Raw genomic sequence first — 27,768 nt, forward strand, 5'->3', positions numbered from 1 at the left:
GAGACGGATCCCCAGGCTAGGCGGAAGCTGGTTCACCACCAACTTTCACATCGGTGGCGAATTCCCGTCCGCCCAAGGGTAAAATTCAGCCCGTGATTTAGGAGGATGTTACCTGCACTGGAGAATTTTAGTTATGAGGAAAGATTAGATAGGCTAGGGTTGTTTTCTTTGGAACAGAGGAGGCTGAGGGGAGATCAAATTGAAGTGTGTAAAATTGAGGGGTCTAGATAGAGTGGATAGGAAGGCCCTATTCCCCTTGGTTGAGGGGTCCATAACTGGAGGCATGGATTTAGAATAAGTGGTAGGAGGTTTAGAAGGGATTTGAGGGGACATTTTTCCTCAGAGGGTGGTGGGAATCTTGAACTTACTGCCTGACCGGGTGCTAGAAGCTGAAACATTGAAGTGCCGTAAACTACTGAGCTATGGAGCATGAGCTGGAAAGTGGGAGTAGGCTGGATGGCCACTTGTTGGCCGGTATTGACATGATGGGCTGAATGGCCTCCATCCATGCTGTAAATTTCTATGATTCTATCATAGAATGGTTCTAGGACAGAAGGAGACCATTTGGCCCATCGTGCCCATGCCAGCTCTCTACAAGAGCAATTGACCTAGTCCCAATCCCCTGCCTTTTCCCCGTAGCCCTGCAATTTTTTTCTCTCTTCACAAAATTATCCAGTTCTCTTTTAAAGGCCTCAATTGAATCTGCCTCCAACACACTCTCAGGCAGTGCATTCCAGATCTTAGCCATTCGCTGCATAGAACGGTTTTTCCTCATGTTGCCGTTGCTTCTTATGCCAGTCACTTTAAATCGATGATCTCCGGTTCTGGATCCTCCAGCCAATGGGAACAGTTTCTCCCAATCTACTCTTTCCAAATCCCTCAAGATTTTGAACACCTCCAACAAATCTGCACTTCCATGAGTACAGGCACTATTGCTTTTTTTTTCCTGTTTGCCAAATGCTATATTTAAATCTGAACTAAAACAAGTAAATGCTGACCTTCTGAAAGAGAGAGAATGTTCCCCTATCTTTTTTTCTTTCAAATGCTGATTGATCTGCAAAGTATTTCCAGCATTGATCATCTTTCCTTCCAATATTTGGCATTGACAGTTTTAGTTTTATTTAAGGTGGTAATACAGTTGATGCTATGATACATCATGCGAAGGACAAAGAGCTATTAAAATGTGGAATGTATTGTATTGCCACAGTGGCTATTGACACTCGGAATTTTATGCACTCCTCTGCAGTGGGTTTGGAGGCAGGAAGAGCATATAATCAGGTGGGATGGCAGCAGGGGAGACCCTGCCACCTTCCTGCTTTTGCCAAAATTATGTCTGGGGTGGGAAGGCCTGTGAACGGCCTTCCTGCCGCACCACCAATTGAGGCCATTAACTGGGCAATTAATGCTCAATTAAGGGCCTCATCCAGCCGCCACCGCAATTAGCCGAGCAGTGGGCGCCCCTGTCGCCGCACGGGAAGCACGGCAACAAAAACTGGCAGCTGCTTGCCAGCTCCCGCAGGGGGTCCCTTATTAAAGGGCACTTAGTCCCTGAACGAGCGACCTGACATCAGGAAGGGGGGACCTACTGAGAGCCATCCCCTGCCCTTGCTACCGACCTCCCCCTTCACCACACCCCACCCCGGCGACCCCCACCCCACGAGACCCCTATCGCCCTTACCGAGCTGTGGCCTGGGTCCAGTGCCGCTCCTGGGCCTGCTCCATCGGCAGCAACCACCGCCTCTGCTGCTCAGTTAAAGAGCTGCCGGCCTCTGATTGTTTGACAGATCTCAGAGGGTGGGACTTCTGTCGCCTGGGTCCTTGATCCCGTGGAACTTCTGTCGCCTGGGTCCTTGATCCCGTGGAAGGCCTGTCGCTGTCCAGTTAAATGCCTATTTGGCACTTGATTCGGCAAGCCTCCCACAGAAGAGGCAACGCGGGGTTCTCGGAGTCGCTTTTGCCGGACATCGAGACCCCCATCGCCCGGATAAAATCCCCGCCTCAGTTTATCACACATTAAAGAGAGAATGAGGTAATTACTCAGAAGAATGATGTTCAGTGTTTAACAAAAAAGGAGGAAATGGGATTACAACAGCACAAGCGCGATAGACTGAATGGATTTTCTTTGAGTTTAGCTTTCTATGATTCTATTTTGCAAGTGAAGCCAGTGATTCAGAAAGTGCCTGGTGAAAACTTAAGGTCTGCACTAGATATTGCCTTGGGTTCAGCATCACCGCTTACTTTCTTAAGTGGACCCCATGTCCACTATTTGGAGAATATCTTTTACACCCAAATATCTAGTTATTCAGTGGTGTGACCCAGGGTCAGGAACAGTAAGGTCTCTTGTTACGTGTACTGGAATCTGTGAGCTCACACCTGCCCATCTCCTATCTTCTGGAAAGGGGACTGATGAGCACTCTGGTGAGATGGGGCGAACTGTATAATTCCACACACAATATGTGACTGCCTTTTTCACAGTGAGATTTATCGATTTCTTATTGCACCCCACCAATATCAGTTGTTCCCTTGCTATGTACCTACCTTCACTTCACAAGTCAGCAACCCTGAACTGACCGGTGCCAAATTTGCAGAGTCAAACAACAGTGCAGCCTGTCATTATTTCGCCCACAGTGAGAGAGAGAGAGATATGCTTAAACTCTGACCCTCTCTCTGCTTTTTGTTGAAGAATTGGTTCATTGAACTTCTGGTCAAAACTATTATCATTTCTTCTGTAGGAGAGATGTTCTAAGAATTATCTTTAATGTTTCTTCAAAGTGGAGTCAGTAGTCGAATGAGTGTTGGGAAAGAAGAGGTTAATGTTAATTAAACCATTAAGGCAAAACAAAACATCCTTTGCCAGAGATAGAAGACCAAGACCCCAGGCTTTTGGAGATGGCTCATTAAGAAGAATTATAAAGAGGTCCTGCCTTATCTGGGCCAGAGTCAGACCCTTTGTGGGAAAATGCTGAGAAACTAGGGAATTTGAACTCAGGTTTAAAAAAAATCTGGAAATAAAAAGTGTCCGTGAAGCTGTTGGATTGTCATTAAAAATCCAAGTGGTTCACTATATGTCCTCTAGGGAAGGAAGTCTGGCCTACATGCACCTTCAGTGCCACACCACACAGACTGTAGGCGTTCATGGAGCTGCGCCACCACCACCTTTGGGCAAGTAAAGCATGAGCAATTTGTTGTGGGAGGTGTGGAAGTTCTTCCTAACTGTAAAATTAGAAACAGAAAAAGAAATTAAGATTATAGTGTGATACCAGGCAGATGTAAGTATGTCATTTTGATGTACAAGTTTCCCTGTGATCAAGACAAGTGAGACTTAAGCCAGCTAGTCTAGATAAAGCTATCAGCAGAGAAGGTAAATTTACCCAGGAGCAGAGGATTCCAGAGGAATGGGTAGCACCTCTAGAGTTAGTGGCTCATTAAACACCATCCACTCTAAAGAAGGTCTGGCACCCAGTTCATCCATCCCAGCTCATAAGGTCATACAAGTTCTGGAAGTGCTGCTAACTACAAGCATATATTAAAAGTTAGCCGATTTCTATGCTGTAATAACCTAGTGGCACACACTGTCTACTTTCATACAAAAAGGATGATTGCTTGTATGAAGTGCTGCAGACATTAAAAAATCTTTTTATTTTCAGTCTTTTTAGGGGAGTGTTTAGGTCCAAACTACTGACTATTTTCCACGATAAACAAAACATATGTTAGCACTTGTTGCTGTGATTTCAAACAGGGCTTTATTAATGTGCCACCAGAAGATGGACAGACAGCTGTGACACGATCTTGAGTGTGGAATGCTTCAGTGAGAAGCAGCCTATCAGTCTTCTCTCGCTGCTTCTGTCATGGGTGGGCCCCACACCAAGTTGGCATCAACCAATTGCCCGAATTAATCATTTATCCAGTATAGTAACTTCACATTTTGTGCTTATGATTCAGGATAACTGGCTGCCTTGTTTAATAGTCTTGTAAAATGTCGCAATGAAAGCCACGTCTCAGCAGCTGACAACATAGTGAATGTTGCATCTGCTGCAGTGTAAGTCTTTGGTCTCTGTGGCAGCTGTGGAAACGGAGTTTCACATAGGCTACTCTTGCCTGTTGCTGAAAGAGTGGCAATAACCCTTCAAGAACAAAACTGATTTGAGCTAATATACCCCATGTATGGATTTCTCCTGTCAAAATAATCTTGATCAAAGCAAGATATGCTTACTAAATGCTTTCTTCACTTCAGTGCACAGACTAATGTGACAAAGAAGTTGGCAGTTGCTAACATTCACCATTTCACTTGTGAATTATCCATTTTTAATTGTTTTAATGCTGATGATGCATAGAGATGAAAGCGAGAAGAGAGATGTGTCTTTTCCTTTTATCGCTATGATCATGCAGATTAAAAGTGCACAAAATCAATAATTATTAATAAAATTGCTCAGTAGGTTCAAAGTTGATGTGTGGCAGATGTTTTAAGTGCTAAACAGATCGCTCAGAGGGTTGTGAATCTTTGGAATTCCATACCCCAGAGAGCTGTGGATGCTCAGTTGTGAAGTATATTTAAGACTGAGATTGATAGATGTTTGGTCAGTAAGGGAATTGGGGGATATCTGGATGGGGCAGAAAGAGAAGTTGAGGTTGAGGATCAGCTGTGATCTTATTAAATGGTGAAACAGGCTTGAGGGATCGAATGGCCTACTTCTGCTCCTGTTGTGTTCAGATATTTAAGTGCTTGACTGTAGATTCTGTACTTCATAATTTATGGTTTGTAATTGAATAATAGTAAGAACAAACATTTTTAAAGTAAATGTTTTTTGTTTTTCATTTAACAGTTTGAATTTTTAACATTAATGAGGGACTGCAGAGAGAGCAGCTGACCATTCATATTATGAAGCCTTCAACCAAGGCATAGTTTTAGACAGTATAGAACCAAAGGTAGAGGTGGCTGGTTACTGCAGCCAGTCAAAAGATGATTTCCTGGTCGTTAACCTGTATGGTCCTTCCCCTGTCATCATGTAATCTCTGGTGATCAGAAGTAACATTGAAAGTTGTTACTTGTAAACAATTGCAAGCACTTGAACATAGTGCTGTTTGTTTGTTTGTTGCTCTGGTGCTGTGAGAATCAGCCTCACCAGACAAAAACCAAATAACGGCGCAGCAAGGGCAGCTTCAAGCTATGTTGCAGAATTGCTGTAATGTAAAAATAGCATGAAAGTAGTCCCTGGGGCAGGGTTACTTTACACTGTTTGCATTACTGTTAACCACTGCATCAAAAACATGCCCTAGTCTTACAGTATTAAAGGGGTAAATTTAACCTAACTAGCCAGGAGGGAAATGGGAGGCGTCAGGTTTGACGGCTGTTTTACACTTGCTTCCTCTCACCGCCACCCCCCTCCCCCCCTCCCCACCACGCCAACCCCCAGCTCTCCATTGACTTTAATGCAGAGTAAAATTAAGACTGTCCACTGGCCAGATTTTGCCTTTTTCCTGCCCAGCAGTTTAGTTTATTTTGAAAACTACACCCTGCACATGGCCCACCCCACTACCCCACTACACCAGAATCTATTCTGTAATGCAAAGTCAAGCTGGAGTTGCATTTGTTCGGATATGTTCAAGACGCTTCTTAAACTTACTTTTTTTTACCAAGCTATTGGTCATCTGCTCTAATATCTCTTAATATGCCCTAATATGTTTTGTTTGATAATGCTGCTGTAAGTGTCTTGGGACAGTTGACAATGTTAAAGGTGCTAAACAGATATAAGTCGTTGTTTTCTGGTGCTAGATAAGGGACAGGACTTTACAAAAGGAACCTTATTTAACTTCTCTAGTACCTTGGCGTGGATATAAAATGTTGAGGTAACAATGCACGGGCACAACTGGCCTTCAGGGTGGGATTCCAAATATTTGAAGTTAGTTGAAGGAGAATTAGCTCCCCAAGGAAATGGGTGGCCCAGCTAATCAAATCTGTAAAAGTTATTGGTTTTGCTATTTGTCATTCTGCATCAGGAGCTTTATCAGCCTGGTGTTGGCACACTGAAATATCATGGAATGTACTAAATGTTGTTCTTTTCTCCTGTTTGGCTGGAGTTTTGCTCTTATTTGTCAAAATACTAACCAAATTCAATACAAAAAGATCTATGCAAACATCATGATAATTTCAATTGTGACTCAATGTTGGTAATTAAATTAGAAGTTGGTTGATTCTGTTCAGTGTTAGGATTCGGCACCATTTAAGCCCCTTCTCCAATACCATCCAACAAGCACATTGCAGCTAAATAACTACATTGAAACTAAGCCCTCTGAAGGTTAATGTATACATGCTGTCACCGTCCTGTAGTTTTTTTTTTGGAATATGCGGTTTGCCTTTAAGGCTTGCAAAGGATCAGTATTGCTTTAAGAACCAGCAAGCCTTAGGAGTTATAGGAAGGTGCATTTCTGTTGCCTTAGAAACAGCCATTTGGAGACTGCGATTCAAAGGGTGCATTCTCATTCTCTGTTGCGATATATCTGTTACAATTCAGTTTTGAACTGGCAGTTAGTGGAAGACCGTTTGTTCTAACGCACACAGACACAGAGGACACAGCTGTGATGAGCACACCTGAAGAAAGAGCTCTCAACCATTTAAACTGAAGGAATAGGATTTTAGTCTGTTTAATATTATCTTTCAAAATTCTAAGAAAAAGTCAAGCCAAAACAGAGATCTCTGGTAATTTAAATTGAAGAAAGGGAAGTTAGACTGTAACCATCTTTTATCCCTCAAAAACTCTCAAGTCAGATTGATTCTGTTGAAAGTGTTTGCAAGTCGTTAATTGTTGAAATTCGCTGGAGAAGGAAAGCAACATCCTGTGAAGACTTTGAGCAACATTGGACTGTAAATTTGCAAGGATTCTATTTAAATGTTGTTTATATTTTCATTGTGTTTCAGGATTTAGTTCTTCTAATTAAAAAGTTAATTTATTGATTTAAAGACACCTGGTTTGGTTAGCCTCATTCGAGGGTTAATAGATGGTACAATTTGGCTGGGTCTTTCTTTAATTTGGAAAGTTTTAAATGCTATGTTAGCCGATCAGTGGAGCGACGGGATTGAATTATCAGTGCGTTTCTCCCACCACAATCAGAATCGTGTATTTTGATTGGGGGCTTTGACAGGAGGGGTCAGTCGTAACATGCTTAATTCATTCATATTAAATTCATTAGATCATCTCCCTTAACAGAGACATTACCACTCAAAAACAGTTAAATACCTCTATTAAAATAGCAGGCAGAGGGATTTGATATGTACACTTAGATTGGAATTTTGTGCTTTCCCCACCTAGTGGGGTCTGGGCAGGTAGGCAGTTAAATTGGAAACGGTGAAATACCCACCTTGTTCCCGCTTGGCTGCAATTTTAACATGCCTGACTTTCAGATGTCTGAGATGCTCACCTGAGTCAGGAGCAGGCAAGAGCCTGGTACAGTTCTGCAAATTGGGGGTCTTATTATGTCAATAGAACACTGACATCATTCCAATGTGGAAATAAATGAATTGTCCACAACTGGCCTCCCTCATCGCTGAATCCTAGGGCAGGATTTTCCGGCGGGCTTCAGGGCCCCGTCCTCAGGACCAAATGGGAGTCCTGAACCCACGCTTGCTAGGAGCCAGACCGGGTGGAGCTATTTTCCTGGAGGTGGCCTCCTAATTGGCTGCCTGCTTGCTCGCTAACCTACTAAGCACGCTGGGTGGATTCCCGATGCTGCTGGCCCAGTCACCAGGCTGGCAGCTCTAGAGACTTGACAGCCCCACCGGGCGAGGTGGGCACTGCTGAGCCAAGTCTGAGAACTTGAGGACACCTCAAAATTCAGCCCCTAGTCAGAGGACTACAGAAATCTTTTCAGGTAATTTTTTAAAATTCTCCTTTGTGGGGCCAGAAGGAGCAGTAAGGATATTGTAGGCCTTCCCTGCACCCCCCACCCCACAATTAGACAAACCTCTGACTACCCCGGAACCCTGATTTCCACTCCCCCCCCCCCCCACCTCTTTCCCACTCCTTCCTCTCCCCACCCCTGCCACCACTTTTAACTCCAAGTCATGTGACTTTCCCAGAAGCTTTGGTCTGGAAGTCAGCCAGCCGCATTTTAATAAGGTCTGGCTGTTAAGCTGGGCCTCCTGCTGTCACTGCCAGATGGGCTGCTTGATCGTTATGTCGCTTTCCTGCCCAGGAGTTAAAATTCCTACCTTGGTGTTTGCACACAAATCTTTGTCCAGTGTCACTTCAAAGCCTAGGGTTTTCAGATAATTTTTACTTTCCAGTGTGGTATGATCTATTATTCTGTTCACAGGACTCTCATGTAAAGTCTGAGCCACATTGCAGAAGAGCAATTGTATTCTTGGACATCTCTACAGCTGTTACTATAATACTGATGTCATATTTTGTTTTATAATACTCCTGTAAAGCACCTTGGGATGTTTTATTATGTTAAAGGTGCTATATAAATGTAATTAGTTGTTGTATAATCCTGATATGTCATAAGCTGCAACGTAGCACATTGTTTCTGACTTCCAATGATAAGAAAACCTTAAGTGTACCTTCTCTATAAAGCACATTTTGCACTATAATAGAGCCAGGGGTTTATGGCCTTCCTTCTTTGAGAAGTCGAAGACAGAATTTCCCAGATAATCATGCATAGAAGATTAGAAATTTATGCTGGTGTTCAGATAAAATAGGGAAGGGTCATTTTACATGCCTGTCATATCCTCCCTCAGATTCTGTCCGAGCAGAGCAATTTCACTCGAGATGGTGGAGCTCTCAGCAAGTGTTGCATTTTTATCAGCTGTTGCTCTGCTTCACTCCCCCAGCATTGCAATAATTAAATGGCAACTTTTCCTCCTTAACTTTGGCTGCAGCCCAGGCTCCCCTCGCTGATTTTAAAATTACAGGCAGCTGAGCAAGACAGATAAAAAGCTGAAACTTAAAAACAGCAGCAGGAGGGACGGAGCATTGCCATGTAGGAAAGGAATCAAGAATCTGTTGATTGAAATGAGAAGGAACAGAGAGGAAACCATACTTGTGGACGCCAGCTGACATAAAAGTGAAGACTTTGCCAGTTTTGAAATGCTTTCCTAAGCTTTTCACACCTTTTTTTGGATGATTTTCTTTTGGCAGGGGAGAGGTCATCTTATGCAATGGTTGTCTTAGGACAAAGTCAGAATACTCTGATATGTTCTGTGGCTCCACACATTTCTTGAAGTCAGTTTGGCAACACTCAACATTAGAAATCGATAGCTAGCATTTTAAACATTATGTAAGACAACCTTTTTAATAGTACGAAGTATTCAAAAGGTTAATGTTGTATGTTTGGTTGGAATGCTGCCACCTTAATATGCTTGGTTAGTCCAGCTTAGAGAAATTCCTTAGTTTTGAGTACTTAAAACATTAACCTTTATTACATTATAACTATGTACAGCTTCACGTCAGTCGATGTGACTCCTCTGAAGCCACACTGCATCTATTTTCAAGTCTCTCTCACGTGTGATCTCTTGCATCATGGTAGGAGGTATTCTTTACACTTGCTCAACATTAAGCCTTTCAAACCCTTATACTACAGTTATAAAGGTCCAATTGTGAGGGTGCTTATTGTAAACTGATGTCCAGTTAGCCAATACTGAAAGTTGGTAACATCTGCCGTGTTATGCAGTTAGTAGTTGATGCAAACTTCAAAGGTTTTTTATGTGCTGGGAAATATATTCTTTATCAGCTATTGTTCCTTATAAAACCAATCACATCTCCGTAGATGCACTCATTAATACATCTGAGAAGCTGGGGCTGTTCTCCTTCGAGAAGGTTGAGAGGAGATTTGATAGAGGTGCTCAAAATCATGAGGGATCTTGACAGAGTAGATGGGGGAAACTGTTCTCATTAGCAGAAGGATTGAGACACTGATTTGAGGTGATTGGCGAAAGAAACAAGGGTGACATGAGGAAAATCTTTCTACACAGCAAGTGATTAGGATCTGGAATGCATTATCTGAGAATGTGGTGGAGGCAGATACAATCAAGGCTTTCAAAAGGGAATTGGATAAGCACCTGAATCAAATAAACTTGCAGGATTACAGGGAAAGAGTGGGGGAGTAGGACTAGCTGAATTGCTGTTGCCAAGAATTAACATGGATAGGATGGGTGGAATGGCCTCCTCCTATGCTGTACTCATTCTATGATTCTACCTACATAGGAATGCAGCTTCACCATGACCCTGCCTTGTAGATGAGGCAGTCAGCAACTGGTTTGGAATAAAGTGTAAATGTTAATTAGAAGGAATTGAAATAAGTAAAAATGTAATTGGTGTTACTGGATTCAATCCAGATCTCTCTCTCAAGAGGGTAGCATTCCCTCTTTATTGTTCTACTGTTTCCAGTTCTTTGTGCCATGGATCATCCATGAGGTGGGAAGGTGACGTACCATTATTCCTTGAACAGTTTTGCTTTGAGATTTTGTCAACAGTTAAGAGTTCCCACCAAAATTGTCTGAAGGTGCTTTTACACCTGCTGTCTCTGCACTCGTGGTGTAAATGTACCCAGAATCAATCTCATTGTAAACTCATGAATTTGCGGGTTTATAAACATAGGAAGGCAGTGTCGTGCTTTTCTATTCTGGATCTATTATACAGCAGACATATAGAGATCTGCTCCCAAATGGCAAGAGAACGTGCACGGGATCTCTTAACCTGCCAGGCACCTTGACTGTTTCAGCTCAGTGATGTGCCTGAGATGAGAACTTAGCAATGTGGGTAATATGGGCACAAATTCACATTCCACCACCCTTCAGCACTATGTGGACATGGCAATGCATTGCCTACTCTCCATTAGATTTGAATCAATCCATCATAAATGCATAACTGAGGATACTTTGCTTTCATCACAGGCAGAGGTGGTTTGTTTGATGCAGATACAAAACCAAGCATTCATTCGGTTTCATGCAAGTTCTCTCCATTTCTAATACAAATGGAGCTTTTGTTTTATGTTTGTAATACCTTAATTCTTTTTATCTGCGAGATGTCTTTCCAATTTGTTGATAAGGAGAAAACAGATGCCAGTTTGGAAATTCGAGCCTGAGCTCGCATCTTTCTCTGGTTTCTCTCCTATCTCCCCTCATGCCCTCTCTGAGCTCATCTTGTCCATGACACCCACCTCCTGCTCTCTCAACCCTATCCCCACTAAACTACTGATCACCAACTTCCCCTCCTGGTCCCCATGTTAGCCGATAGCTGTTAACCCTTCTCTTTAGATTTTGCCTCTTTTAAATCTGCCGTCATTACCCACTGCTCAAAAAAAAACCCTTGACGTCACTGTCCTTGCAAATTTCTCTGCCATCTCCAAGCTCCCTTTCCTCTCCAAAGTCCTTGAATGTGTTGTTACCTCCAAAATCCATTCTCATCTTTCCTGGAACTCCATATTTGAATCCCTCCAATCAGGTTTCTCCCCTGCCACAGTACTGAAACAACTCATATCAAAGTCACAAATGACATCCTATGTGACTGTGGCAAAGGTAAACTTTCCCTCCTCGTCCTTTGCAACCTGTCTGCAGCCTTTGGCATGGTTGACCACACCATCCTCCTCCAATGCCTCTCCACTGTCATCCAGCTGGGTGGGACTGCTCTCACCTGCTTCCATTCTGATCTGTCTAATCAGAGCCAGAGAATCAATTGCAGTGGCTTCTGTTCCTGCTCCCGCACTCTGGTGTCGCCCAAGGATCTATCCCTGTTCCCCTGCTATTTCTCATTCACATGTTGCCCCTCGGTAACATCATCCAAAAGTAAAGCATTAGTTTTCACACTGTTACAACCGACTGCTCCAGTCAAAGCCCCCAATCAAAAATATATGATTCTGATTGTGATGGGAGAAACACATTGTTAATTCATCCCATCCCTCCACAGATTGCCTAACATATCATTTTAAATTTTCCAAATTAAAGAAAGACCCAGCCAAATTGTACCATCTATTAACCCCTGAATGAGGCTAGCCAAACCAGGTGTCTTTAGATTAACTGTTTAATTAGAAAAACGAAATTCTTAAACACTACGAAGATATAAACAACATTTAAATCAGAAAAAATTATTCCTTGCAAATTTACGCTCCTGCCAGATGTGAAACAGTCCAAGGTTGCTTGAAGTCCTCACAGCCTTGCAAAAATGGGGCAAAAAGGGTCATCAACAGTAGAACAGTCTGTAGTCTAATCCAGAAGTCAAAATTGTTGCTTTCCTTCTCCAGTGATGAATTTCTACAGTTAACAATTTGCAGACACTTTTTAATGAATCATTTTGGCTTTATAATATTTGAGGGATAAAAGATTGTCACAGTCTAATTTCCCTTCCTTCAGTTTAAATTCTGAGATCTCTGTTTTAGCTTGACTTTTTAGAATTTTGAGAGAGAATAATAAATAAGCAGACTAAATTCTCTTCCTTCAATTTAAATGGTCTGAGAGATCTCCTTTCAGGTGCTAACACATGGCTGTCTGTCTGTTTCTTCTCTTAGAACAGTCTGTTTGCCCTATAAGCCAGTTCAAAATTACATTGTAACAGATGTATCTCTCGATGCTCAGTCCGAGTGGCTATATCCAATGTAACGAGAATGCACCCTTTGAATCGCAGTCCCTGAATGGTTGTATCTTGGGGCAACGAAAATGCATTCTTTGACTCAGCTTCTAGAGCCTGCTGCCTTAAAGCCTTATAGTTACACCGCATTCTTCCCAAAACAAAACTACAGGATCATAACAACATGTATGCTGATGCCTCCCAGCTCTACCTCACCACCACCTCTCTCGACTCCTCCACTGTTGTTAAACTATCGGACAGCATTTTTGACATCCAGTACCAGCAGAAATTTCCTCCAGTTAAATATTGGGAAGACTGAAGCCATTGTTTTTGGTCCCTGCTCCAAGCTCTGTTCCCTAGCTACTGACTCCATCCCTCTATCTGGAAACAGTCTGAGATTAAGCCAATCTGTTCGCAACCTTAGGGTCATATTTGACCCTGAGATGAGCTTCCAACCTCATATTCACGCCATCACTAAGACCACCTATTTCCACCTCCATAACATCGCCTGACTTTGCCTGTGTCTCAACTCCTCTGCTGCTGAAATGCTCATTCGTGCCTTCCTTACCTCGAGACTTGAATATTCCAATGCACTCCTGACTGGTCTTCCATATTGTACCCTCCATAAACTTGAGGTTAGCCAAAACTCTGCTGCCCGTGTCCGAACTCGCACCAGGTCCCGTTCTCCTATTCCCCTATCACCCATGTGCTCGCTGACCTACATTGGCTCCCAGTCAAGCAAGGTCTTGATTTTAAAATTCTTGTCCTTGTATTCAAATCCCTCAATGGCCTCTCTGCTCCCTATCTCTGTAATCTCCTCCAGTCCCACAACCCTCTGAAATATCTCTTCTAATTCTGGCCTCTTGAGTATCCTCGATTTTAATAGCTCCACCAATGGTGGCCATGCCTTCAGTTGCCTGGGCCTTAAGCTCTGGAATACCCTCCTACACCTCTATGCCTGTCTACCTTGCTTTCCTCCGTAAAGACCCTACTTAAAACCTTTTGGTCATCCAATCTAATATCTCCTTATGTGGCTTGGTGTCATGTTTTGTTTTGTAGTGCTCCTGTGAAGCACCTTGGAACATTTGATTACATTAAAGGCGCTATATAAATATTTGTTGTTGTTGTTGACCTGCCCACTTTAAAGCCTAGTTAGGGTCAGTTTTATGAATTAGATAATCAACATTGTAATACCCATAATTTAATTTTCTTAAACCTATAACAAAATATCCATGTGCCTACATTTGGTGTAATCACCTCTTTACTTTTTAGCTTCCAAAAGAGACTGCATTGAGAAATTTGGACCAAAGACTGTGGAGCGCATTATAAAGGATGATGATGCTATCTGCACCACTGAGTATTCACGTATTGTGCCTCTAGAAAATGGAGAGGTAAGTGTAAAATAATTACCAGTAAGTTACTGGGTTCGTGTTTTACTGCTCTGATGTTCAAATATTTCACATAATCAATTCACTAAATAAACATTACAAGGTTTCACACAGTTTTTAGTTTAGGTTATATTACACAACACAATTAAGACATTTTTAAAGATATAATGGTCTCCAATGTAAGGAAAGATTGGATTAGGTAATTGAATATTCCTTAATGGACACTCACTTTTTGAAACACTTCTACATAAGAGGCCAATTGTGTGTCCAGGTGAGACACAGTTTCTGAACAGAATTTTTTTGTGTGGAAGTTGATTCATTATTTGAGTTACCTCAATGAATGCCTTGTCATAATTTATAGGCACTGAAGATGCATTGAATAAATGGTGACATTAAACTTTACCATGCTAGTTAACTAACTTCTCTGGGTTCCAATGTTAGATTGTAGTTTCCTTGGTAAATGGGCGACCAGGAGCCATGAACTTTTCCTATTCTCCTGTCCTTCGTGACTTCACCAAAGCTACCAATATCCGACTGCGGTTCCTCCGAACAAACACTCTCCTGGGACATTTGATGGGCAAGGCCTTGCGGGACCCCACAGTCACACGACGGGTAAGTGCTGACCGTATATCTGACTGTTTAATGTGGATATATCCACCTTGAAAATACCTGTAGGGGGCTCATCCCGATGGCTGAGGTAAAATCTCCGTCTCTGAATCATAAAAGACCAGCAAGGTCTCGGCTTGGATCCCACATCTATGTTGAGTTAGCTGATCTTGACTGGAGTGACAGTTACGATGCTGCAGTCACAGTTCCCATGGTTAGGGAAGGGTACAAGGTTCTTGCTCCAGATTAATACAGTGACAGCTCGTACTGGAAGTATATGTGAGCATGCTGGAAGAGGACAGGATATGCTGCTCTGTGATGCCAACCACAGTCTGGTGGTCTGTCAGCACTCAGTTTAAAACCCATACTTTGAATAATGGTCTCTTGAGCAAAATACTGGCGGGTGATCATTGCCCATAAAAGGTCATCCCATTAAGTGAATACACTTCTCCAGGGGAAGGAAGAAACTTGAAAATATAAAAAAATATATATTGAGTACGGGATATTTCACATTTGCCATGTTCGGTATACTTCCTGTGCGTGAAATAAAATTCCCATCAGCCACTCCTCGTCTTGATGTAGTTCATCTTGTTGGGTTCTATACACGTTTCCCTGTAAGATTGTGCAATATAATTACAAAGCATTTGTTTTGTTGGAGTTGTGGTTTATGAGGTTACGGCTCACAAAGGCTGTATAAATTCTAAATCGAACAGACCTAAACTGACCAGGATATTACCATGTATTGCTGAGAATCCCATTAACTGGCCATAGTACAGCACATAACTAATCTTCATCACTGAGTTGCTACTGCCTGCTCTCCTTCATGGATGGGAGAACCTGCATAAAGATTTTCAAAGTTTAATATAAGGGTATTCCTTTCACAGAATGTTGATACTTCTGAGCAATTTCATCCTATAAATGGTGAACATCCAAGTTATCCCTGGAAGCTGTATGAGGTTAAACTAGACAGTTTGCAACTTTGGTGTCATATTTGACACTAAGATGAGCTTCCCTCCACATATCCACTCCATCAGTAAGACTGCCTATTTCTATCTCTGTAACATCATCTGACTCTGCCCCTCCCTCAGCTCGTTATGCTACTAAAACCCTCGTCCATGCCTTTGTTACTTCTAGAGTTGACTATTCCAACACACCTCCACGTTCTACCCTCTGTAAACATGATGTCATCCAAAACTCTGCTGCCCATGTCCTTACTCACGCCAAGTCCTGTTCATCCATCACCTCTGTGCTGGCTGACCTACATTGGCTTCTGGTTAAACAAAGCCTCAATTTTAAAAATCTTATCCTTGTTTTCAAATCCCTCCATGACCTCACCCCTCCCTATCTCTCTAGTCTCCTTCAGCCTCACAGCCCCCACAGATCTTTGCACCCGCTCCCCCCTCCAATTCAGGCATTCCCGACTTTAATTGCTTCACCATTCGTGGCTGTGCCTTCAGCTGCTTGAACCATAAATTCTGGAATTCCTTCCCTACACCTCTGCACCTCTCTACCTTTGACCTCTCTTCCATCCTTTAAGACACTCCTTAACACCTACCTCTTTGGCCAAGCTTTTGGTCATCTGCCTTAATATATCCTTATGTAGCTCAGTGTAAAATTTTGCCTTATAACACTCCTGTGAAGTGCCTTGGGAGGTTTTATTATGTTAAAGGTGCTATATAAATACAAGTTGTTTTTTCTATGATTGATCTGTTGTGAGAAGACATTTATTCAATATGTGATCCTCTCCTCCCAACTAGACAGGCCTGTTTTATGCACTGTAGTCTGTGTGTATGTAAATCCAGATGAGTTTACCAGGAACCAAACAATCTTTTCCTTAATGTAAAATGCTGTGATAAAATATCCAGTCTCTAAGCTGAAAATTCTCTTTCCTTTCAGTATTACTACAGTATCAAAGATATCAGTATAGGCGGGCGTTGTGTGTGTAATGGTCATGCAGATGTTTGTGATGCGAAGGACCTCTCTAATCCATACCGGTGAGTATTGCATCATGTGCTGTACCAGTCCAGTGAGTTTCAGCCATCGACTAATAATAGTTTGAAATCAAATGCTATTTTTCTGAATGCTTTCTGGGCTAATTTTATTAGTAACAAAAAAGGATTTAAAACCAAAAAGAGTTTTTGGTATCTTTATTGCAGTGTTGAACTTACTAAGAGTTAAACATAGGGCCATGCTTTCTCCCCACGTCATCCTCCTGCAGGCAGAGAATCATGTTGGGGGTATGTTACCTGTTGTGACACAAGCCTGCCAGGTCTTTGCTTAAATAGTCATTTGTGAGTGTAGTCAGCGATTTGCTTTAAAACTGTGGTAGACAACATGGTCAAGCTTGATTCTCACTGGGATCCATATCCACTGAGCTCCTGACCTCATTGGTTCAAACATGGACAAAAGCGATGAACTCAAGAGGTGAGGCGAGAGTGACTGCCCTTGACATCAAGGCAGCATTTGACAGAGTATGGCATCAAGGAGCCCTAGCAAAACTAGAGTCAATGGGAATCAGGGGGAAAACTCTCCGCTGGTTGGAGTCATACCTAGTGCAAAGGAAAATAGTTGTGGTTGTTGGAGGTCAATCATCTGAGCTCCAGGACATCACTGCAGGAGTTCCTCAGGGTCGTGTCCTAGGCTCAACCATCTTCAGCTGCTTCATCAATGACCTTCCTTCAATCATAAGGTCAGAAGTGGGGATGTTCGCTGGTGATTGTTCAGCACCATTCGTGACTCCTAGAATACGGAAGCAGTCCCTGTAGAAATGCAGCAAGATCTGGACAATATCTAGGCTTGGGCTGATAAGTGGCAAGTAACATTCACGCCACACAAAGACTATTGTTACAAGAGTTTTGTTGTTTTATTTGAAAGCTAAGAATTCTGTGTGTTTTTAAAAACTGAGAAAAAGGATTTTTCTGTGAACATTGAATGCTGAAACTTGGTGTTTGAACTGAGTGGGTCAGACTGCAAGACACCTGTTCCAAACAACTCAGCAGAGGGAAATGACAGGTCACATGACTTATTGTTAGTGTTTTGGTTTCACTTTTATATTTTGAGACCAGTAAGCAGGACAGGCAGAAGGCAGTAAAAACTGGCTGGGACTTGCTTGCAGACCAGAGAAAAAGAACACGCTCTGAAAAGGAAAAACTTGCATCTCTTGGAAACAAATCCTACATTTGAGGTGGCTCTGGTCTGCTTGGAGAGAGGAAAAGACCCTTGGAGAGAGAAAAAGACCCAGGAAAAGTAGAGTTGGTGCTCTTTGTGGAAGAAACATGCTTTGCTGAGAGGAAGCCCTGCATTTCAAAAGGTCGCAGAATCCTATTGCCTCCTATAGAGTCATAGAGTCATACAGCACAGAAACAGGCCCTTCAGCCCATCGTGTCTGTGCCGGCCATCAAGGACCTAACTATTCTAGTCCCATTTTCCAGCACTTGGCCCGAAGCCTTGTATGCTATAGCGTTTCAGTGCTCACCTAAATACTTCTTAAGTGTTGTGAGGGTTCCTGCCTCTACCACCACTTCAGGCAGTGTGTTCCAGAGTCCAACCACCCTCTGGGTGAAAACATTTTTCCTCAAATCCCCTCTAAACCTCCTACCCCTTACCTTAAATCTATGCCCCCTGGTTATTGACCCCTCTGCTAAGGGAAAAAGTCTCTTCCGATCTAACCTATCAATGCCCCCATAATTTTGTAGGTTGCATTTGCTGACAATGCTACTGCTAGGTGGCGCTGCTGTGGCACATGCGCAAATGCAGCATGTGCCACTAAAACGTCACAGACTGCGACTTTAGGCAGCTGCCAGGACTAAAGATGGCGCTGCTCAAATAATCACACGGAGGCAACCTAACAAACACATGTCAGCACACAATGGCGGAGTGAGAGAGCGAACGAGCGGGCCGGGGAGCGGGCCGGGGAGGTGGGGGGAGAGCAGAGCGGGCCTGGTGGGAGCGGAGCGGCCGGCGAGTGGGTGAGCGAACAGGCCGGCGACGGAGGGGAGCGGAGCGGGCCTGGGGGGGAGCAGAGCGGCCGGCGAGAGCAGAGGAAGGAGGAGTGCGTTTTACTGCGCACGCACCATAACCTTGTACCGGCCGGTCCCCGCACCCAGCGACACCAAGGTCTTTGGCCGCTCGCTCCCCGTGGCTCTCTACGGCCTCTCGCTTCCGGCCCTCTCCATCCAGCTGTTCCCTCCAGCTGCAGATCCCCCATCCAGCCGCTTTCTCCCCTACTTCTCAACTGTACTTCAGTCATTGCAGCTGTCTGCTCCCTGCCTTTTGCATCCCCCTCTTCAGGAACTTCTGAATATAACTCCGTCCCACTACACCCCCAACCACTACAGCCCCACACCCTCTCTCCCTCCACCCCCTCTCTACCTCTCCCTCCACCCCCTCTCTAACTCTCCCCCCAACTCTCCCCTCACCTCTCTCCTCTGCCTCCCCCTCTTCCCCCCTCTGCCCCCACCTCCCCCTCTCCTCCCCTCTTCCACCACCTCCCCCTCTCCTCCCCTCTTCCACCACCTCCCCCTCTCCTCCCCTCTTCCACCACCTCCCCCTCTCCTCCCTCCTCCCCCACCTCCCCCTCTCCTCCCCTCTTCCACCACCTCCCCCTCTCCTCCCCTCTTCCACCACCTCCCCCTCTCCTCCCCTCTTCCACCACCTCCCCCTCTCCTCCCCTCTTCCCCCACCTCCACCTCTCCTCCCCTCTTCCCCCACCTCCACCTCTCCTCCCCTCTTCCCCCACCTCCCCCTCTCCTCCCCTCTTCCACCACCTCCCCCTCTCCTCCCCTCTTCCCCACCTCCCCCTCTCCTCCCCTCCTCCCCCACCTCCACCTCTCCTCCCCTCTTCCCCCACCTCCTCCTCTCCTCTCCTCTTCCCCCACCTCCCCCTCTCCTCCCCTCTCCCCCTCCCCCTCTCCTCCCCTCCCCCCACCTCCCCCTCACAACTCCCCCCTCCCTCCACCTTTCCCACACAACCCACCCCTCCCCCTCACAACCCCCCCCCCCTCCCCCCCAAGGACCACACCACAGTTGAATATCTGAAGTGCAGTTGCAAAGTCTGGAAAATAACATCAAAAACCTCAACAATTCCAGGTTTAACTATTGAGAAATTTTATTAAGTGCATTAAACATTCGAGGCACTGCTGTGCATGGATACATGAGTGTTGTGTTGCCAGCATTCCCGTGAGACAGACAGGCCGAGTCTCTGCTATGCAGAACTAAAGAGATTGTTCCTGGAGAGCCTTGTGGTGAATGAACGCGTGGCTCTCTATTCCACTACTGTATTGTCCATGTGAAGAAGGCAAAGTCACAAGAGTCTGAGCTCAGTCTATTCTTGGTGAATGTTCCCCAAACGCATCCCAGTGTGCGCTCCCACCTCATCCATAAATGCAATGTTCCTTTCCACATCGTGACAAGCTCCGCATCATGATCCAGTTGCCTTCGTTGCTTGAATGCTGACCTTAAGTCTCAAGGATTGTTTTCTCGACGGCATGTTTTACGTGAAAAGAAATAAGGAAAGAACATCAGTGTCAGAGCTTTCCTCCCTCCAATGAAATTACTGTTGAGCATGCTTTATGTTCTGCAGTAAAGGCATGTACTGATAACACCGCCAATGAATCACTTAATACCCACCTCAGCTGCAGGAGTCAGGATGATGTTACTGCCCCTATCTCTATGATGGTTCAATGCTGCGCTCAGGGAAAACATGAATGATGTGAGGGTGCTGGAAAAAGAAGCACATTTCTTTTGGACTATGAACATAAAGCAGGCCATTTAGCCCAGCTGTTCCCTGCTAGTGGTTATGCTACTCCTGCGCCTTCCCATCCGCTCCCATTTAATCCTGCCTACTACTATCAGCATCACCTTCCATTTCTTTCGCTCTTAGCTACCTTTGCCTTAAAGCAACATTGAGGATGGAGAACGGTGTGGCTGCACTCCCACCTCACCGGTTGTGTACACAGCAAGAGCATTCACATTTGTGCTACCACTGGACACGGCATGCTTGTTTCTTTTTGTTTCAGTCTCTTCTTGCTGAATGTTCCCCAAGTGCTTGACGGCTTTGGATGCCCTCTCTGCTTGACAGGCAGCAGCTGGCAATTGCGGAGTCTCACAAGGCTCTGCATTGTTGTTTCAAGGGCAGATGGGGAAACATGTGGCTGTGTGTCCATGTGCACTGCTCTGATGGGTGCAGGAACAGGTGGCTGTGTGTCCATGTGCACTGCTCTGATGGGTGCAGGAACAGAGCAACTTACAACAGGGACTGGGGTACATGTACTGCCTGCACACAGCCCCAGACAATGGAAAGGATTTTAGTGCAGTGCAGTGGACTGGAGCACATGCAGTGGCCCAGACATTGGAAATGTTTTCAGAGCAATTTACAACAGAGACTGGAGCACATGCAGTGCACCAGACAATGGAAATGTTTTCAGAGCAATTTACAACAGGGACTGGAGCACATGCAGTGGCCCAGACATTGGAAATGTTTTCAGAGCAACTTACAACAGGGACTGGAGCACATGTAGTGCCCCAGACAATGGAAATGTTTTCAGAGCAACTTACAACAGGGACTGGAGCACATGTAGTGCCCCAGACAATGGAAATGTTTTCAGAGCAACTTACAACAGGGAATGGAGACATGTAGTGCCCCAGACAATGGAAATGTTTTCAGAACAACTTACCTTGGAGCAATCTCCTCTTTCTGATAAAAATGAAGCAGACTGAAATCTTCCAAATGACTAAATAATTGCGATAAAATGCGAGAAAATGCCCGACGAAACCTCTCCTCCTTCCACTTTCAGAAACTCGCGCAGGAGCTTGATGCATGTGTGAATATCCGAAGGTTGACGTATGCGTGAATACCCGTTGGCGTTGCATAAAGCGCATGTGCAGAGGCCGACCAGGCACGTTGCCTGAAGATGCACACGTCACGCGATGACGTCATTGGCGCATGCGCTAACCAGTCCTGGCAAGCCGGAACGCAGCGCATGCGCAGAGAGCAGGAGACCGTCTGCGCATATGCACACCGCGGCGCAGCCTGATGACGTCAGTGGCGGCCAGCGTTGTCAGGAATCACTTTGAATTTTGTATACCTCAATCATGTACCCCCTTATCCTTCTCTGTTCTAAGGAAAACAACCCTAGCCTTTTCAGTCGCTCTTCATAGGTGAAATGCTCCAGCCTAGGCAACATCCTGTCTCTGAAAATTCTCTGCCTCAGGAGTGAATCCTGTTGCTTCTTATATTTTGGGAGATCCTGAAAGCTCAAGAAAGCTTCTATTGCTAGACTGCTATTTAAAAACCCAAGTAGACCTGTTGCTACACCCTTTGCTGAAAGATCTCTGTGACGTCTGCTGCAGACAAAGTGCTGTGAACACCTACCCATCCCAGACTGTTCATCTGCCTCGCCTGGAGTGACTTGGAGTGGCATCTGACTATTCGACTCTTGGACACCTCACTGACCCGGAAATATCCTACCAGACCATGACAACCCAATTATTTTATTATTTCTAAGAAACAGTTGTAAGCTGAAATAGTCTTTTACCCCGGTTAACCATTTTAAAAAAATCTATGTGTGTGTGCATGAGGGTTAGAAAGACTAAGAAGTTTTAAAAGAATCTTTTTCACATAGCAAGTTATCTCATTATTGTTTAAGACTTAGTTTATTAATAAATAGTTAATTTTGGTGTTGTTTCAAGAAACCTGGTTTGGTGTGCTTTATTCTGAGAGAAAAATAGAGTGTTTATTTTGGCTACTTTCCAGTAGGTGGGAAACTTTCCTAATATGCTATGACCTGTGGAGTAGTGGGACTGAATTAAGAGTGTATTACTCCCACCTTGGTCGTAACACTATCTCAAACAAGAGAAAATCTAATCATCTCCCCTTGACATTCAATGGCATTACGATCGCTGAATTCCCCACTATTAACATCCTGGGGGTTACTATTGACCAAAAACTGAACTGGAGTAGCCATAAGAATACCATTGGCTACAAGAGCATGTCCGAGGCTAGGAATCCTGCGGCGAGTAACTTATTTCCTGACTCGCCAAAGACTGTCCACCATCTACAAGGCACAAGTCTGGAGTGTGATGGAATACTCTGCAGTTGCCTGGATGGGCGCAGCTCCAAGAACACTCGAGAAGCTTGACACCATCCAGGACAAAACAGCCCACTTGATTGGCACCCCATCCACTAACATTCACTCCCTCCGTCACTGACACACAATGGCAGCAGTGTGTACCATCTACAAGATGCACTGCAGTAACGCATCAAGGCTCCTTAGACAGCACCATCCAAACCCGTGACCTCTACCAACTAGAAAGACAAGGGCAGCAGATGCATGGGAACAACATCACTTGCAAGTTCCCCTCCAAGCCACACACCATCCTGACTTGGAACTATATTGCCATTCCTTCACTGTCATTGGGTCAAAATCCTGGAACTCCCTTCCTAACAGCACTGTGGGTGTACCTACCCCACATGGACTGCAGTGGTTCAAAAAGGCGACTTACTAGCCAGTGACGCCCACATCCCATGAGCAAATTTTTTAAAAAAACTTTCTAGCAAGAGTCACTGGATAATGAGAGAAACTATTTCCTCTGGTAGGGGATCCAGAACAAGTGGAGCAATAACCTTAAAATTAGAGCTAGGCCATTCTGGGGTAATGTCAAGAAGCACTTTTTTGCACGAATGGTAGTGGAAATCTGGAACTCTTTCCCCAACAAGCAGTTGAGTCTAGATTGATTGAAAAATTCAAAATTGAGATGGATACATTTTTGTTAAAACATAAGAATGTAAGGATATTACAAGGGCTTGTATTCTCTACAGTCTTGAAGAATGGGAGGTGATCTCATTGAGACTTCTTAAATTCTTAAAGGGCATGGCAGGGTGGTTGTAGATAGGATTTTCCTTGGCTGGTTGGTGGGTCTAGAACCAGGTAGGAAGAGAGATGGGGATTTAAGGCAGAAATTCAGGGAGCTAGGGTGGAAGCTTAGAGCGAGAACAAACAGAGTTGTTATCTCTGGGTTGTTGCCCGTGCCACGTGCTAGCGAAGCGAGGAATAGGGAGAGAGAGGAGTTGAACACGTGGCTGCAGGGATGGTGTAGGAGGGAGGGTTTTGGTTTCCTGGATAATTGGGGCTCTTTCTGGGGTAGGTGGGACCTCTACAAACAGGATGGTCTTCACCTGAACCAGAGGGGTACCAATATCCTGGGGGGGAGATTTGCTAGTGCTCTTCGGGGGGGTTTAAACTAATTCAGCAGGGGGATGGGAACCTAAATTGTAGTTCCAGTGTACAGGATGTTGAGAGTAGTGAGGTCAGGGATAAGGTTACAAGGATGCAAGAAGGCACTGGCAAGCAAGAACTTGGTTTAAAGTGTGTCTACTTCAACGCCAGGAGCATCCGGAATAAGGTGGGTGAGCTTGCAGCATGGGTTGGTACCTGGGATCTCGATATTGTGGCCATTTCGGAGACATGGGTAGAGCAGGGGCAGGAATGGATGTTGCAGGTTCCGGGATTTAGATGTTTCAGTAAGAACAGAGAAGATGGTAAGAGAGGGGGGGGGTGTGGCATTGTTAATCAAGGAGAGTATTACGGTGGCAGAAAGGACGTTTGAGGATGGGCACAATCGAAACGTGGAGCTTATTCAAGGAGCAGCTACTGCGTGTCCTTGATAAGTATGTACCTGTCAGGCAGGGAGGAAGTTGTCGAGCGAGGGAGCCATGGTTTACTAAAGAGGTTGAAGCGCTTGTCAAGAGGAAGAAGAAGGCTTATGTTAGGATGAGACGTGAAGGCTCAGTTAGGGCGCTTGAGAGTTACAAGCTAGCCAGGAAGGATCTAAAGGGAGAGCTTAGAAGAGCGAGGAGAGGACACGAGAAGTCATTGGCAGATAGGATCAAGGAAAACCCTAAGGCTTTCTATAGGTATATCAGGAATAAAAGAATGACTAGAGTTAGATTAGGGCCAATCAAGGATAGTAGTGGGAAGTTGTGTGTGGAATCAGAGGAGATAGGGGAAGCGTTAAATGAATATTTATCGTCAGTATTTACAGTAGAGAAAGAAAATGTTGTCGAGGAGAATACTGAGATTCAGACTACTAGGCTAGATGGGATTGAGGTTCACAAGGAGGAGGTGTTAGCAATTTTGGAAAGTGTGAAAATAGATAAGTCCCCTGGGCCTGATGGGATTTATCCTAGGATTCTCTGGGAAGCCAGGGAGGAGATTGCAGAGCCTTTGTCCTTGATCTTTATGTCGTCATTGTCGACAGGAATAGTGCCGGAAGACTGGAGGATAGCAAATGTTGTCCCCTTGTTCAAGAAGGCAAGTAGAGACAGCCCTGGTAATTATAGACCTGTGAGCCTTACTTCGGTTGTGGGTAAAATGTTGGAAAAGGTTATAAGAGATAGGATTTATAATCATCTTGAAAAGAATAAGTTCATTAGCGATAGTCAGCACGGTTTTGTGAAGGGTAGGTCGTGCCTCACAAACCTTATTGAGTTTTTTGAGAAGGTGACCAAACAGGTGGATGAGGGTAAAGCAGTGGATGTGGTGTATGTGGATTTCAGTAAGGCGTTTGATAAGGTTCCCCACGGTAGGCTATTGCAGAAAATACGGAAGTATGGGATTGAAGGTGATTTAGAGCTTTGGATCAGAAATTGGCTAGCTGAAAGAAGACAGAGGGTAGTGGTTGATGGCAAGTGTTCATCCTGGAGTTTAGTTACTAGTGGTGTACCGCAAGGATTTGTTTTGGGGCCACTGCTGTTTGTCATTTTTATAAATGACCTGGATGAGGGTGTAGAAGGGTGGGTTAGTAAATTTGCGGATGACACGAAGGTCGGTGGAGTTGTGGATAGTGCCGAAGGATGTTATAGGTTACAGAGGGACATAGATAGGCTGCAGAGCTGGGCTGAGAGATGGCAAATGGAGTTTAATGCGGAAAAGTGTGAGGTGATTCACTTTGGAAGGAGTAACAGGAATGCAGAGTACTGGGCTAATGGGAAGATTCTTGGTAGTGTAGATGAGCAGAGAGATCTTGGTGTCCAGGTACATAAATCCCTGAAAGTTGCCACCCAGGTTAATAGGGCTGTTAAGAAGGCATATGGTGTGTTAGCTTTTATTAGTAGGGGGATCGAGTTTCGGAGCCACGAGGTCATGCTGCAGCTGTACAAAACTCTGGTGCGGCCGCACCTGGAGTATTGCGTGCAGTTCTGGTCACCGCATTATAGGAAGGATGTGGAAGCTTTGGAAAGGGTGCAGAGGAGATTTACTAGGATGCTGCCTGGTATGGAGGGAAGGTCTTACGAGGAAAGGCTGAGGGACTTGAGGTTGTTTTCGTTAGAGAGAAGGAGGAGGAGAGGTGACTTAATAGAGACATATAAGATAATCAGAGGGTTAGATAGGGTGGATAGTGAGAGTCTTTTTCCTCGGATGGTGATGGCAAACACGAGGGGACATAGCTTTAAGTTGAGGGGTGATAGATATAGGACAGATGTGAGAGGTAGTTTCTTTACACAGAGAGTAGTAGGGGCGTGGAACGCCCTGCCTGCAACAGTAGTAGACTCGCCAACTTTAAGGGCATTTAAGTGGTCATTGGATAAACATATGGATGAAAATGGAATAGTTTAGGTCAGATGGTTTCACAGGTCGGCGCAACATCGAGGGCCGAAGGGCCTATACTGCGCTGTAATGTTCTATGTTCTATGTTCAGGGGACATAGTCTCAGAATAAGGGGTCGGTCATTTAGGAGGGTGGTGAATCTTTTGAATTCTTTACCCCCGAGGGCTGTGGAAGTTCAATCATTGAGCATGTTCAAGACAGAAATCGATAGCTATCTGGATATGCAATATGGGGATAGCACAGGAAAGTGGCATTGAGGTAGATGATCAGTCATGATCTAATTAAATGGCGGAGCATGCTCGACGGGCTGAATGGCCTGCTCCTGCTCCTCTGTTCCAATGAAGTATAGAACCGAGGCAGATCAATGGAATTAAGATACAGAGCAGTCATGATCTCGTTGAATGGTGGAACATGCTCAAGGGGCTGAATGGCCTAGGAGGGCTAAAAGGGGTCATGATAAGTTATTGGCAAACAGGATTAAGGAGAATCCCAAGGCTTTTTATATGTATATAAAGAGTAAGAGGGTAGCCAGGGAAAGGGTTGGCCCACTCAAGGACAGAGGAGGGAATCTATGCGTGGAGCCAGAGGAAATGGGCGAGGTACTAAATGAGTACTTTGCATCAGTATTCACCAAAGAGAAGGACTTGGTGGATGATGAGTCTAGGGGAGGTTATGTTGACAGTTTGGGTCATGTTGATATCACAAAGGAGGAGGTGTTGGGCATCTTGAAAAACATTAAGGTAGATAAGTCCCCAGGGCCTGATGGGATCTACCCCAGAATACTGAGGGAGGCAAGAGAGGAAATTGCTGGGGCCTTGACAGAAATCTTTGTATCCTCATTGGCTACAGTTGGGGTCCCAGAAGACTGGAGAATAACCAATGTTGTTCCTTTGTTTAAGAAGGGTAGCAAGGATAATCCAAGAAATTACAGGCCGGTGAACCTTACATCAGTGGAAGGGAAATTATTGGAGAGGATTCTTCGGGACAGGATTTACTCCCATTTGGAAACAAATGGACTTATTAGCGAGAGGCAGCATGGTTTTTTGAAGAGGAGGTCGTGTCTCACTATCTTGATCGAGTTTTTTGAGGAAGTGACGAAGATGATTGATGAAGGAAGGGCAGTGGATGTTGTCTACATGGACTTCAGTAAAGCCTTTGACAAGGTCCCTCATGGCAGACTGGTACAAAAGGTGAAGTCACACGGGATCAGAGGTGAGCTGGCAAGATGGATACAGAACTGGCTCGGTCATAGAAGACAGAGGGTAGCAGTGGAAGGGTACCTTTCTGAATGGAGGGCTGTGACTAGTGGTGTTCCGCAAGGATCAGTGCTGGGACTTTTGCTGTTTGTATTATATATAAATGATTTGGAGGAAAATGTAGCTGGTCTGATTAGTAAGTTTGCGGATGACACAAAGGTTGGTGGAGTTGCAGATAGTCTGGAGGATTGTCAGAGGATATAGCAGGATATAGATAGGTTGGAGACTTGGGCGGGGAAATGGCAGATGGAGTTTAATCCGGACAAATGTGAGGTAATGCATTTTGGAAGATCTAATACAGGTGGGAAGTATACAGTAAATGACAGAACCCTTAGGAGTATTGACAGGCAGAGAG

General features: G+C 44.6%; 1 protein-coding gene across 2 annotated transcripts in view; it reads left to right on the forward strand.

Moving 5' to 3' along the window:
• lama5 (laminin, alpha 5) overlaps window positions 1-27,768 on the forward strand; it is a 322,226-nt gene that overhangs the window by 94,021 nt on the left and 200,437 nt on the right. For both annotated transcript variants that reach the window (XM_068048437.1, XM_068048438.1), the window contains exons 4-6: window positions 13,830-13,948; window positions 14,387-14,557; window positions 16,448-16,545. In XM_068048437.1, the coding sequence (XP_067904538.1) occupies window positions 13,830-13,948; window positions 14,387-14,557; window positions 16,448-16,545 (388 nt within the window). The remainder of the gene's footprint in view (window positions 1-13,829; window positions 13,949-14,386; window positions 14,558-16,447; window positions 16,546-27,768) is intronic.

Source organism: Heterodontus francisci, chromosome 16, assembly GCF_036365525.1.
Source record: "Heterodontus francisci isolate sHetFra1 chromosome 16, sHetFra1.hap1, whole genome shotgun sequence".
NCBI lineage: Eukaryota > Metazoa > Chordata > Chondrichthyes > Heterodontiformes > Heterodontidae > Heterodontus > Heterodontus francisci.